Below are 14692 nucleotides of genomic sequence, written 5' to 3' on the forward strand. Positions count from 1 at the left end.
AACCTTGAGATTTCAGATAATGAAAGTTAAATATCCTGTCTACCACTGAATAACTTTAATGATGAATTATTTAATTTTAATATGAATCCTTTTTACATGTTTCATTTTTACTTCGTTCATCAATCTTTCTTCATGTTCAGTTCCTTAAGAAACTATTTTGTGCTTTGATAGGTACCTGCTAAAGATGATGATGAATTTTGTAACATTTGGCAGTCCTTACAGGGATCTGGAAAGGCTCAACATTTTCAGCCAACTCTGCAAGAGAAGGTTTGCTAGACATTTTACAATTTTTATATTTCTCTGTTAAATATGTAATGATTAATTTTCTTCTAAACGTTTATCATTTAGAAATAACAGCTTTGATCATGAATTTTCATAATTCTTTTCAGTCAGATATAAAAAATTTTGTACCAGTAAGTGAGAAGATAGGTGATTTTTTTAATTATAAATCTGTTTTGAATTTTTTTTGTTCCTACAAAATAATTAGTACTATATTTAAAATTCAGCAAAGGCCTAATGCCACTCATTAGTTTATTGGTTTTCATTTCAGTATATAGTTTTGTGCTGTCAGTTGACTATCTTAAATATGAATGACCAAATTCACATTCCTTGATAGAGATTAAGAAGAGATTCTGCTAAAAAGGTAGACCAAAAAAGAAGAAAAGAAATAATTTCCTACTGTGTTTTTTGCTACTTACCTGTCATCTCAAATTGCTCATCAATTTCTGTTTTCTCAACTTTTTAAACCAGTAGCTTGAACATGAGGGTCTCATTTATTTTGATGTGTTCCAGTGATGCCAGTGTTCTCAAAACTAAAGAGGGTAAAATAGCAAAGGGAATTATGGTAGAATAAAAATTAAAAATGAGAGTGACAAAATACAGAGGTTTCCTCTTCCAATATGCTATTATATTATCCTTTCTAACTGTCATCTATAAAAGATTTTCAGACTCTCTTCACCTCTCTTATTTATTTGATACTGCTAATTCTTCAGGAGTACTTCACATTCATTCATTCATTCAGCACATATTTATTGAGTTCCTACCATGTGCCTGGCATTGATCTATGCAATGAGAATAGAACAATAAACAAAACAAAAATTCTAACCCCTTACAAAGAGAGGATAGTAAGATAAATAAGTACATTACATGGTGCATTAAACAGTAATACATGTTTAAGAAAAATTACAGAGACTGAACTTAGGGAATGTTGGGGAGGAGAGAGAAAAGTTTTGCAGTTTTAAATAGAATTATCTGGTCACATTTGAGCAAAGATTTGAGTGAAATAATGAATAGGGGTATGTAGATATAGAAGGGAGAGTATTGCAGATAAGGTAAAACCTTGTTTTCAGGACAATTCCTTGCATATTCAAGGAAAAATAAGACCATGAATCATTAGAATGATTTGTAGGAAATGGAGGTATTTTATAGCTCCTTACGGGTCTTTGGCTTTCACCAATTAATCCCAAAGAACCAGTAAATCTCAAGGGAGGAACCTTTATTAGGTATCACATTGTAGAGAGGGATCCTGGCTTTATGGAGTTGTAGGACTGGGTAATGGGGAGTTGTATTTTATGCTAGGCTATACTGGGGCATGTGCAGAAGCACTACATGCTTCTTCATATATCACATATCTCATTAGCATCTTAGGTCTCCACTCAGCTGTGTGTATAAAAGGCTAATAGCTGTGTGTATATATAGGTCATTTCTAGATCAGTCTTCTGCCATCTGCCTCTGTGAGGTCAGCAAGTTTCACTTGGTTCTGGGGCCATTACCCAAAGGCAGGAAGCTTCTGTAGGGTAAAAAGTCTATTTCTCACTGGCCATTGACTAGATTCCTGTAAAATTTAGGGGGTTCAATAAAAGGAAGGTTAGACCAGCAAGATCTAGTTCCAGGGGTCCATTTATAATAGTTAGAGAAATGACACATCAACACCATTAAGCTAGGCCATTATAAGGACATTGGTTTTTACTCCATGAAATGGGAAATCAGTGGGGGGTTTTGAGCAGCAGAGTAACATGATCTGATTTATCTTTTAATAAGATCACTCTGTCTGCATCTTGAGAATAGAATGTAGAGTGTAGAACAGAAATTAGTTTGGAGACTGTTGCAATCATCAAAGGGAAAGTTTACTTTCTAATCCCAGGGTAGCGGGAGTCTAAAAGAAGGGATCAAATTCTCAACATGTTTGGGAAAGATTGATCACCAGATCATGATGAATTGGATGTGGGGGCAAAAGAGAAGGAATAAAGGATGTGACTCTTTAGATCTGAGTAACTGAAAAATATAGATTGGCTTTTAACTGAGATTGGGAAGATTGCAGATCTAATAGGTTTGTAGATCAGGAGTTAAATTTTGGACATTGTAAATTTGGGATATATATTAAACATTCAAACAGAGATACAGAATTGGACATTTGAATGGAGATAAAGAATTGAACATTGAGTCTGAAGGTCATGGTTGATGTACAAGATGGTGTGTGTGTGTGTGTGTGTGTGTCTCCAGGGAAGTGGATATAGATAGATTTTTAATAACTTAACCATAGAGTAGTCGGTCTTCATTGAGTCAGAAAGATTAAGTGAAATGGACAAAGACTGAGAAGAAATGGCCAATGAGATAGGAGGAAAAGCAAGAAAGGGTGTTGTTACCTAGATGAAAAGTAAAGAATGAATGTCAAGGAAACAGAACAATCAACTATGTCAAATACATGCGTTGACCCAATTAAGATGAAAACTTAGAATTGACCATGTGTTTAGCACATGGTCATTGGATATCTTGTTGAGCAATTTCAGTGGATTGATAGGAATGAGAGACTGATTAAAGTGTGCTGAATAGAGAAAAGGAGAAGAGAAATTGGAGGCATAAAATATTCAAATTATTTTGAAAGCAATTTTTTCAAAAAGTTTTGCTGCAAAAGAAAACATTGCCCTGAATCCTCTCTTGCCTTTACGTATATGTTCACCTTCTTTAACCTTGCTTCTTCCAACCTTTCACTGGGGACTGTTTTCCCAAATTCTGTTTTCTTTTGCCTTTTGCCTGGTTGTTTAAGTGGTGACGTTGGCTCTTACTCTCTGCTGATTACTATACAATCTGTATCTCTGATTCCAATCCCTCGATCAAAATTAACTTTCTAGAAGAGAAAAATACAGAAAAATATATGGATGCCCTACTATCACCTCAGTCTCAAGATGTCTCAAAATTGACCTTGTCAAAAAACTCTTATTTCTAACACAGCCATTTTCTCGGGTATATACTCTGAAAAGCAAAGATAATTTTTTTTTTCTCTTTCTCTTTTATATTTTTGGTGATGAGACTCCAAATCCTTTTACTCCTTCTCAGTTCCCACAACTAAACCTTAGATTGTCAGCTCAGGCCTAGATTAGCCTCCTATCTGTACTTCCTGTGCCTTTTCTTTTTACTTTCTAATCCTACATAGTATTATCTGATTAACTCCCCTTAAGGTCCTTAGCCCCATGGCATATTTGGCAAAGTATTTAATTAATAAGAGCTTAGGTTTGAACTCTTTTTTTTTTTTTTTTTTTTTTGCCTTGAGACATCATGGTGTGATAAATCTGGTATGAACTCAGAATCAGGTTTTGTGACTCAAACTGAGTTAATCTAATTTTGCTGGACCTTCATGGTTTCATCTGTAGGATTAAGGTATTGGAGTTAGATGACATTTTAGGTCTTTTCCAGTGCCAAAAAGGTAATATTTTAATATTTTAGAGTATCAGGTTCCCTGTTTAGTACTACTGAGATCCAAACCCATCTCAAGCTAGTGTCTGAGACCTTCTATTACAAATTCTTATACAAAATATGTCCAACTACTTGGTAAAATCGCCTGTTCCAAGCAGATTAGTTTCTACTTTTCCTACCTTACAAAGAGATAATTCCCATGTCAAATTTTGTATTCTTGTTGTTCCTTCTATTTAGGATCCCCTTTTCTCTATCACTACTAAATTCCCCTAGATCTCTGTCAAGGTCTAATCATCTTGTTACTACCTGTTGCCTTGAGATAAAATTCGATACTTGATATTATATTTTCTCAGAATCTTCTGCATATATATCCTGTCATTGGGCACTCTCACTGTATCATGTTTTATCTGCTAAATGTGGCAAGAAGTATGGGCCACCACATATAACACTTATATCCAAGAAACATTTATAAGTACCCTGGTATTCATCTGATGAACAAATTATATAGAACTCACAGTGATAATTTTGAAAAAGAAAGAGACAGTATTCAAGCTTCTGGAAAAGGAAAAACTCGAGACAGTAAAAAGATCGGTAGTGGCTACAGTTTAGGTAGAGAGGGAAGATGAATAGAGCACACATTTTTAGGACACAAATATACTCATTATGATATTATAATGGTAACTATATGTCGTTATCTTTTTGTCCCAAACCATAGACTATAACACCAAAAATGAACCCAGCGTAACTATAGACTTTGGGTAATAAGGATGTGTCAGTTTTATCAATCGTAACAAACGTTCCGCTCTGGCGGAGGATGTTGGTACTGGAAGAACTTATGCTTTTGTGCAGGCTGGAGGCATGTGGGAAATCTCTTACTATCTTCTTAATTTTGTTGGGAATCTAAAACTGCTCTTAAAAAATAAAATTCTTTATGAGAAAAATTCAAGCATTTATTGTCAAAAGAAAATGTGACTAGTAGTTTTATCAAATAGAACAACCAAAAAAACTATACTCAAAGCCAGAATGTTTTCTTTGTAAACTCTGGCATGCTTTTTCTCTGAAATAGTATTGTGAACACTCAAATGTCAATCTCTTGTTATTTATCTCTGTAACCAAATCACTTTATTACATTTAGCCTCTATTTACTCATCTATGAAATGGAGTTAAAATATACTACAAATTTTTATGATTATGCAATAGCATTGTCATCATGATATTAAGATAATGGATACAAAGTACATCTTCAAATACCCTGCACATAACAGACACATACACACAGTTTATTGTTCCTTATGGTTTAAGGTTTCCTTAGCATCAAAATCCTCCATAATGCTTTGTTTAGCCCAAAATCACAGCAGCCACTATGCTATGCAGATAGAAATCCCTTATGACTATCCCTTGAACGTTCCTAACACACAGAAATCATGCATATTTAAAACTTTCTAATAGAAATTTTTTAAATAATAAATTCAAGAGAATAGTACATTAAGCCCACAGATATACCTTACCTTGCACATGTCCCATCCTATTTCTTCTATAATAACTATTCATTTCCCTCTCCCATTAGCCCCACAGATATAATTATTGTTGAAGCACATCCTGCGTGCTCTGTAGAGACTATTTCTGTTGTGGAAATAAAAATCATTTACCCTAAAATTTAATGTTTTTCTTAGTTTCTATATTAAATTCAAACAAAATTAGATTTAATTATTTTCTGCTGAAAATAGCATTTTGGTAAAATGCTTATTTTCTGTATATTTTGCAATCTGACTAAAGCTTAGAAAAATATCTGAGTATTGATCATCACATTAATAATGGTTATTTCTAGTTTGATGGAATTTTGAGTGTTTTTTTAAATTCTCTATACTTTCTTGTATATTCCTTAAAGTTTTTTCAGATGAACTATGTAAGTTTTATAAAAATAATAAATGTATTTAAAGTTGAGGAAAATAATTATAATACTGAGAGTTTAAATCATTTATCAGAATTTTAATTCTCAGGGTACAGTTCTACCTCAAGAAATAAGTCAAGTAACTCAACATCATAAATCTGGCTTTCATGACAACAGTGTTAAATGTCAGCAGAAAAAACATGACTCTCACAGAAAATGTAAGTTTTACATTAGAGAAGTATCTTGTGCTAACTGCACATTCTTATTTTTATTAACTAACAGCTTTATTGAGATTTAATTCAGATACTGTAAAATTTCATCCTTTAAAAGTATGCAATCTGGTTTTTTTGGTGTGTGTTTTTTTTAATTAAGTTTTACAACCAGTGCCATTTTCATCATCCCAAAAATAAACATTTGTAAGTATTAACAGTCAATCTTCTAGCCACTAACAACCACTTACTTACTTCCTGCCTCTATGAATTTGCCCTATTCTGGACATTTCTTTTATATGGAATCATGACATGTGTGACCATTTTTGAACTGGCATCTTTCAGGTAGGATGTTTTCAGAGTTCATCATAGTTCTCGTACTTATCAGTAGTACTATATCCCTTTTTATGGCTGGATAATATTCCGTTATTTGAGTACTACATTTTGTTTATCCATTCACTTGTTGATGAACATTTGAGTATTCCCATTTTGGAGCTTTAATGACTAATACTCCAAGAATATCTGTGTACAATTTTTTGTGTGAACATATTTGCAATCCCTTGGGAGTATATGAAATGAATGGAATTACTGAGTCATATGTTAAATTTGTATTTAACTTTTTGTGGAAAGACCATACTTTTCCAAAATGACTCTACCATTTGCATTCCCACCAGCAATATATGAGGGTCCAGTTTCACCGCATCCACCATAACACCATTTTTCTTTTTTATTATAGCCATCCTAGTTGGTGTAAAGTAGAATCTCTCTGTGGTATTCGATTGCAGTTCATTAATGTCTAATAAAGTTGAGCATCTTTTGCTGTGCTTTTGAGCTATTTGTATATCTGCTCTGGAAGAATCTCTAATCAAATATTTGCTTGTTTTATTATTTGTTTAAATTTCATTATTTTTTATTATTATTTATGATTCAGAGGTATAGAATCATATTCTTTAGGTGCACACCAGACCACACTCACCAAGGGACCCACTCTCCTCTACCACAGTCCATTGTGCACCCCCTCCCCAACTCTGTTCTTTTCCCCTTCCTTTCTGGTAGCTTCCATTGAACAGTCAAATTTGTAAGGTTTGTTGTTGATTAGATTTTATCTGACCTTTTGTTTCATTTCTCTGTATTCCACATGTAAGAGATGCCATTGGTATTTTTTTTTCTCTTTCTGCCTTATTTCACTTATCATAATCCCCTCCAGTTCACCCCTGTTGTCACAAATAAAGCATTCATCTTTGTTTTGTACCTGAGTTGTATTCCGTTCCGTATATATGTCATACTTCCATACTTCTTTATATATTCTGTATACTACATGCTTATCAGATATTTGATTTGCAAATATTTATTCTCATTCCATGAAGCATTGATGTTTTTAATTTTGATCAGATCCTTTTTTTCTATTTGTTCCCTATTTTTTATTGGACTGCTGTGCTTTAGGTGTCATATCTAAGATACCATTTACTAATCCATGGTGACAAAGATTTACATCTATATTATATCTTGAAAGTTTTATACTTTAAGCTCTTACATTTATGTGTTTTTCCCGTGTTGATTAATTTTATGTGGTACAAGGTGGGACTCATTTATTTATTTGTTTTCATTTTCCTAAGGTACAATACCTGATCAAATCACTACTTGCTCAAAACCTTTCTGTGATTGGTTGCCCATTGCCTACCAGTTTAATGTCATAATCTTCAATACCTTGCACATTATGTTCCCACCTCATTCACTTAAACTCTATTCCTCCTTACTCTCCTGAAGAACTGGTATACTTGGGGCTCTATGAACACAGAGCTTGCTTTCTGCTTTCATGTCTTTTCTCTATGATTTCCTTTGCCTGGAATACCTAGCCTTTTATTCTACCCTTTGAAGACCTACCATCCTTCAAGATTCAATTGAATGCCACTTTTCTTTCCCCTTGTTTGTGAATATCTCTTCCCCTCTTACCTAGATTATAAATTCCTCAATTTCAAAATCTCCTTGGAATTCAATGAACTTTTAACATAGTACCTTGTACGACAAATATTTGGTAAATGTAACTGATCTTCAGGAAGTTCTTTGATTCACCAAAATTTTTATTGTCTTGTTCTAGTTAAAGAAGAGTGCAAGAGTCCTAAAATTGACAGTCAGCCACAAAAAATGTCAAATAAGCAGGTAAGCTTTCTTAAAGTCAGATTTCTAGTAGTTTTTTATTGTAATTGGCACCTCTGTGTCACCTGTCTGAATTTTGCAGCTCTTTCAACCAAATCCATAAAGTGTATGGCTGGCAGTCATTTGGCTGGAAGGTTGCACAGCTTGAGTCCAGGATTTGTCATTGCAGTTACCTGAAATCTTGACCCTGCCATTTAATAGTTAAGAGACCTTGAGCAGTTTTGACCACCCTTAGCTTCAATTTCCTCATCTTTAAAATGGGTACAAAAATAGATCATTTAGTCTTTTAATACATACAGCTTTTGTATACATACAAGCATATGCACATATGTGTATATATATAAAATTTGAAGAAATATGTTTGTATATGCAATGAAAGTATATGGATCAGGGCCTCCTGGTGGTGCAGGGGGTTAAGCGCCGCACTATTAAGCCTCTGCAGTGTGAATTCGATCCCTAGCCAGCTTGGGAGCAACCCACATAGTGCAGCAGACATCTCCTATCTCACCCGCTGCTCCCCTCAGCAGTTTATTTCAGTCAGTCTGCCTGTTCTATTCCCCACACTGTCTCTGGTGAATCCTCTCACCACCTCCCCCCCTACATCTCTGGCCTGTACCCCACCCCTTGTATGCATGAATAAATAAATCTTTAAAAAAGGAAGTATATGGATCAATATAGTAAAGTTCATGGTTAATTATGTGAAGTTGGGTCCTGGGAAACTGAGGTCATTTATATTTTACATAATCTTAGCTGTTTAATAAGGAGTATATATACATTTTGTAATTGAAGAATGACAAATTTAATGTAGAAAACTTCAGCATGTATTCTTGTTATTTGAATTTTCTATATGCATATATATATTTTAAAAGTTTAAAAATTCAGTCTCTTATAAGCTAGTAATACAATAATTTTATCAAGAACATCAGAATATTTGGCACATAGTAGGTTTTCAGTAAATAGAACCCATTATTATTTAGATACCAGTAAATGGTTGAATTAAATGACTTTTAAGGCCCTCTCCTTCTGAAACTCCTGTGCTATAATTTCCTTGCTTCTAAAGAAAGAATTCATAAACTTTTGTGCTATTTTGGTGAAGCCTCTGGACTCTTCCTCAGAATATTTTTAATACTAAAGTAAAATACATAAGATTTGGGGGCAAACAGTTATATTGAAATAGAAGTACAGTTCTTATGGTTTATTGCCTGCATTCATAATTGAAGGAATGCTGAATCTTACTTAGATGTTAATGAAGATAAATAATTTTTTTCCTCATCCAGGTTTATAGGCCTCCTTTTTTCCTTATGATTTAAAAGGGGAAATAAAGTTTTCAGTTATTTATTTAGAACACTATTAAGTAGTTTTATTTGCTCTTTTAAGTTTTATTTGCTCTTTTATAGACATTTGGAGGGTCTGCCAAATGCAATATTAAGCTGCTGAAGAGAAACGAAAATGCTGAAGCCTCAGAAAACCAAAAGGTTGTGACTGGTTATCCAGGCACTAATGATAAGGTAAAAGACCATTCATTCCAGTTTCTCTTCCCAAATTTAGCACCTGAGAAGATGATTGGGTAAAAATTAAATGATTATTTTTGTACATAAAACTCCCAGCTTCCTCTGTATTCTTTACTTTATCTTCATGCACAAAATACTTATTCTTTTAGCCTAAACATGGAATTGAGAACTTTTTAGCATCTTTGAATATTTCCAAAGAAAATGAAGTACCATCATCTCATCATGAAGAGTCTCCAAGTGAAGAACATTTGTCACCACAGTCATTTGCTATGGTTTGTATTTTATATGAACTTTTGTAGTATAATTGTTGGCCATGAAGATATACCCCATGCAACCATTAAAACACTTTCCCCTATTGTGGACTGATGTGTTGCATCATTATTGTTATGCTGTGAGGAAAATCAGACTTCCTAGGCAGTTTAGCCATCTTTTCAGACTTTTGCTCCCTTGCTTTTCAAACCTTTCTGCTAGGTAGTTTGAGCAAAAGTCAAGTTATTGGTTTTCCTTACTCTCTATTTGAATGTAGTTGTCATCCTAATTTTTAACAGTTGAGCTCATTAAAAGAGGTATCAATAAGCTCTCCAATTAATGTTAACTTTTCTGCTCCTGCCCCCACCATCTCTGTACCAATCTTTTTCAAAACAGAAGGGAACGCGAATGCTTAAAGAAATTCTAAAAATTGACAGCCCTGATACTGTGGACCATAAGAATGAAATGAAACAGTTTGGTAATGAAGTCCCTAGTTGCTCTACTAGAAGAGATGAATATTGCCCTTCCTCCCAGCCTAAACAAAACAAGAAATTAAGTAAGTAAACTAAGCACTTTTTGAACTATGCACTTTTTAAAGATTAAACTTTTATTTTTAAAAGTGTAATTAACAAATAAATGTAAAATTTGTATACATGTCATTTCATATCATAACTATGTACACAATAGATTTATAGTCCTTTAATGTATTCTAATGAATACCTAAATTATACTATTATAGATACTCATTGTATAGATTCCAAACTTAGAAACATTTTCATATTCTGGGTTTTTTCCCTCAGTAATTCAAAAATGATTATATAACTTAGGCACATTACTTAACTTTCCTAAAATTCTGTTTTTCTTGTTTACTAAATAACATAACTTTTCAAATGACTGTTGTAATAAATATGGCTTGTATAAAGCAGTTTGTACTATATCTGGTACACTGTATGTACCAATAAGTGATAATAAAATTACTGTTAAACTGAACAATCATATAAATAGAAATTATAAAACCAATTAAAAATAATTAATGGAAGTGGACACTGGGTACTTACCTTAATTCTGTGAAACCTATAGCATAATTTAACATCTGGCACATAGCTTAATTTCAAATATAAATTTCAAATATAAATCATTATCCCTACCCTCTCTGTCTTTTTGCTGTAGTGTTTTGTCCTTATAATTATCTGCAAAAGCCTATTAGGAAGAATGATTAATACAAAAGTAAGTGGAAATAAAAGTTTCTCAAGAGATAAAAAATGTTTTGAAATAGGCAGACGCAAATTTATTAAGGATCAAAATCTGAAACAAAATCAGAGCCTACTTCTATACACCAGTGAATATTGGGATAATTATCTTAAAATTGCAATAGTTATTAGGAAATTGTCATAGTGACAGATATGCTCTTGAAATAAAACAAAATAATATTTTAAAATAAAATTGGGTAAGATGTCCCACTGTCAAAAACAAGTAACTTTATTTCAGTGTAGTGAAAAAGCTCTTATACTTTAGAGTCAGAACTCAAAATGCAGTACATATTATAGAGCTAATAATCTCTATGGCTTTGGGCAAGCTGCATAAATCTTCTTTGAATCTGTATCAGTAAGGTTTAAGTTCATTCTTCACCTCAAGAATGTTCCTATTCTATTAGTGAGTTTGTTAATCATAAAGCATATACACTTTCAGAATGTTTTAATCTACAATATAAAAACACTTAAAAGACTTAATTTCAGAAAAACCTTTTAAAGCATCATTTCGGAACAATGAAAACACTCATCCAAGTGTCTTAGAATGTAAGATGGAATTTGGAGAAGATTGAAGCCAAAGCTTCAAAACTTAAGAATTAATTGTAAATCAGCTCAAAAAGCCTCTCAAAATTTGAGTGGTTCAGATTTGGCCTATAACATAACTATAGAGTCATTAATCTCTCGAGTTGTTAATTTTTGACAGTAAGCTACTTATAATACTTAAAATATATATCTTAATCATGTATCATTAACCAATTATAATCATCATAAATTTTGAATTCTTAGTAACTATAAGCAATACTAAGTTATTTACTTCGTGGAATTTTTTTTTTTTTTTTTTTGCCTTTTAATAATTTCTTCCTTGCTATCCTGTGCAATCCTGCAATAATTGCATAGTTTGAGATATCATTTAAAAAGGTATGTCCTTTTTCTCTTTTTGGTAGCATCTTATATGAACAAGCCTCACAGTGCTAATGAGTACCATAATGTTCAGTCTATGGACAACACGTGTTGGCCTGCTCCCAGCCAGATCCCTCCTATGTCCACACCAGTAACTGAACTTTCTCGAATTTGTTCCCTTGTTGGAATGCTGCAACCAGATTTCTCCTTTCTTAGAACAGCACAGGTATGGTATACTATTGTTCCATTTACATAAGTTATTTAACACTGAGCTTAAATGAATTAACTGAAAATGTTTGTCTGGAAATAATATAATGGAGCTGATTTTTTTTTTTAAATGAGCAGTATAGGCTTATACTTCTCTCTCTGGATGTTCCATAACCAGAGCCCTCAAAAGAAGAACCTAGGCAACAGATAGTCTGGTGAAGTTTTGTAGACAGCTAGAGCTAGGAAATTTGATCTACAATAGCAATTGACAGACATTTTGGTCTCAGAAACTCCTTCCTCCTTTTTTTTGAAGACCCCAAACATTTTTTATTTTTCATTTTGTTTTTAGATGAAGTACTTTTTTTCTTACATTGATGTTAATTTTTGGACAGTATTTGATTTCCTCCCTCAGGTATAGTCCCATAATTCTCCCACCACAAAAGCACCCGTGATCCATCACCACTCTCCCTTGTGCTCTTCCCTCTCCTCCTTGGCCCCTTCTGCTTCCCTCCTAGTTGGTCAGCTTGTGACTTTTATCTTTTTCTGCCCCTTTGCCAAACAATCTTGTTATTAATATATAAAGAGTTCTTAATAAAGTACCATTACTTTACATTCTTGTTGATTTTTTTCACAGTATAAGATTTCCATCCTCAGGAGTGGTCACCATAGTTCTCCTATCACCAAAGCACACAGAGTCCTCCACCTTAGTCCACTGTGTCCTCGCCCCTTCTCCACTTTCTCCCCTCCCTTCTCTTCCTGGATGCTTCAGATCTATGGGCTTTGATTCTTTCCCAAACAACTTTTGTTTACTTGTTTTAGATCCATATTTACCATATCAGAAATTAAGGCTGAAAAAATTTTAATATTTATTGTTTAGTAAAAATAGCTTTTCAGAGGGCCTCCCTGGTGGCACAGGGGTTAAAGACACAGCGCTATTAAGCTATTGCCAGCCACTGCAACATGAATTCGATTCCCAGACAGGGAGCCAACCTACATGGCGCAGCAGACCTCTCCTCTCTCACCCGCTGCTCCCCTCAGCAGTGTATTTCAGTAGATCTGCTTGTTCAGCTCCCCACTCTGTCTCTGGTGAATCCTCTCACTCCCTGCACCTCTGACCTATACCCCATTTCTTGTATGCATAAATAAATAAATCTTTAAAAAAAAATAGTAACTTTTCAAAAAAAGTCAGTGAGAAGAATGATACTGCTCAACACTTTAAAAATCTGTTTCATCTCCAGTTTAATAGAAAAAGCTAAATTGTCCTATTTCCTTATGGTAATTTTTGGGGGTGAAATATACAAAGAAAACCTAACTTCACACAAATAGCTAGCTTAAAAAAGAGTATTAATAGCCTTTTCAGATATTTGTGGATTTTCTTTGATACTACGTTAAAACATTGTGTTTCTTAAAGCTGATTGCAGTGTAGAATCTGAAACTGTATCATAGACTTACTGTCTTTTGTATACTTGTGAGAAAATGAGAATGAAAAGCCCAAATAGTATCTTAACATTATGAAAAAAAATTGTGACTCAGGGATCCCTGGGAAGGGCCTCGGGGACTTCTGTTGTCCTGAGACTACCTTGAGAACCTACTAGCTTCAACAAAAAAGGTCGTTTTATCCTCTTTTTCCAGATTTTCTATCTATTCTTGCCCAAAATGGAAAGCAGAAATAAACTAATAATATTACATAAAAACTGGCCACCTTTTGGAAAAATAGGATTTTTTAAAAATCTTTTTATAAAAGAAAAAAGAAGTGTATTGTAAAGTTATAATTTAAATGTGAATATAAAATCTGCCAGAGCTTCTAAATCTTTTGGGGTTTAATAACTTGTTTTTTTCTGCAAAGAATGAGATACTAAATATTTTAGGTTTTATGGGCCAGTTGGTCTCTGTCAAAGCTATTCAACTCCACTGTAATAGTATGAAGACAGCTATATAATACATAATAAAATGAGCTTGGCTATACCTCAATAAAACTTTACTTAAAAAAGCAGGTGGCAGACCTAGTTTCCTAACCCTTAATATAAAGAAAAAAGTTTGGCTAGCTTTAATCTGCATCATTAGAATGCTTGACCCCCTAAGCTAACTTTCAGACCATTTTATAAACATTGAAAGAAAAGTCAATGATTCTAAAAGTTTTTGCAATGGTAATTCAAACTCTAATTGATAGTCCTTTAAATTCTTGATTTATTATTGAAATTATTGCTATGATTATTGAAATTATTCTATTTAGATTATGATTTGGGGGGATTAGGTGCATTTTCTAAATATCTAGCTTCATAGATAGTCTCTTTTCCAGACAATGACAGTTTGCCAGGTGAAATTATCTAATGGTTTACTGGTACATGGACCACAATGCCATTCTGAAAATGAAGCCAAGGAAAAAGCTGCACTTTTTGCTTTACAACAATTGGTAAGAAATGTCCATCACTTCCTTATTAAAATCTTAATTAATCTCTATAGATGTTTTTGTTGCATTATGTTATAACTTTTCAATGCCTCCATAGGGATCCTTTGGAGTGAATTTCCCTTTGCCTCCACCAATATTTCCAAATTATCCTCCTACTGTACCTCCTGGAACAATTCCTCCAGTTTTTCCCCAACCTACGGGTAAGATACTGTGTT

The 14692-nt window shown here is 33.5% G+C and overlaps 1 protein-coding gene across 3 annotated transcripts in view; it reads left to right on the plus strand.

Moving 5' to 3' along the window:
• The window catches only part of XRN1 (5'-3' exoribonuclease 1), a 128859-nt gene that overhangs the window by 97940 nt on the left and 16227 nt on the right, over positions 1-14692 (plus strand). For all 3 annotated transcript variants that reach the window (XM_037525850.2, XM_037525851.2, XM_054700762.1), the window contains exons 32-40: positions 172-267; positions 5694-5802; positions 7892-7953; positions 9348-9458; positions 9611-9733; positions 10107-10266; positions 11905-12086; positions 14367-14480; positions 14575-14677. In XM_037525850.2, coding sequence (XP_037381747.1) covers positions 172-267; positions 5694-5802; positions 7892-7953; positions 9348-9458; positions 9611-9733; positions 10107-10266; positions 11905-12086; positions 14367-14480; positions 14575-14677 — 1060 coding nt within the window. The remainder of the gene's footprint in view (positions 1-171; positions 268-5693; positions 5803-7891; positions 7954-9347; positions 9459-9610; positions 9734-10106; positions 10267-11904; positions 12087-14366; positions 14481-14574; positions 14678-14692) is intronic.

This window comes from Talpa occidentalis, unplaced genomic scaffold (assembly GCF_014898055.3).
Source record: "Talpa occidentalis isolate TD23 unplaced genomic scaffold, MPIMG_talOcc4v2.1 talOcc4.4, whole genome shotgun sequence".
Taxonomy (NCBI): domain Eukaryota; kingdom Metazoa; phylum Chordata; class Mammalia; order Eulipotyphla; family Talpidae; genus Talpa; species Talpa occidentalis.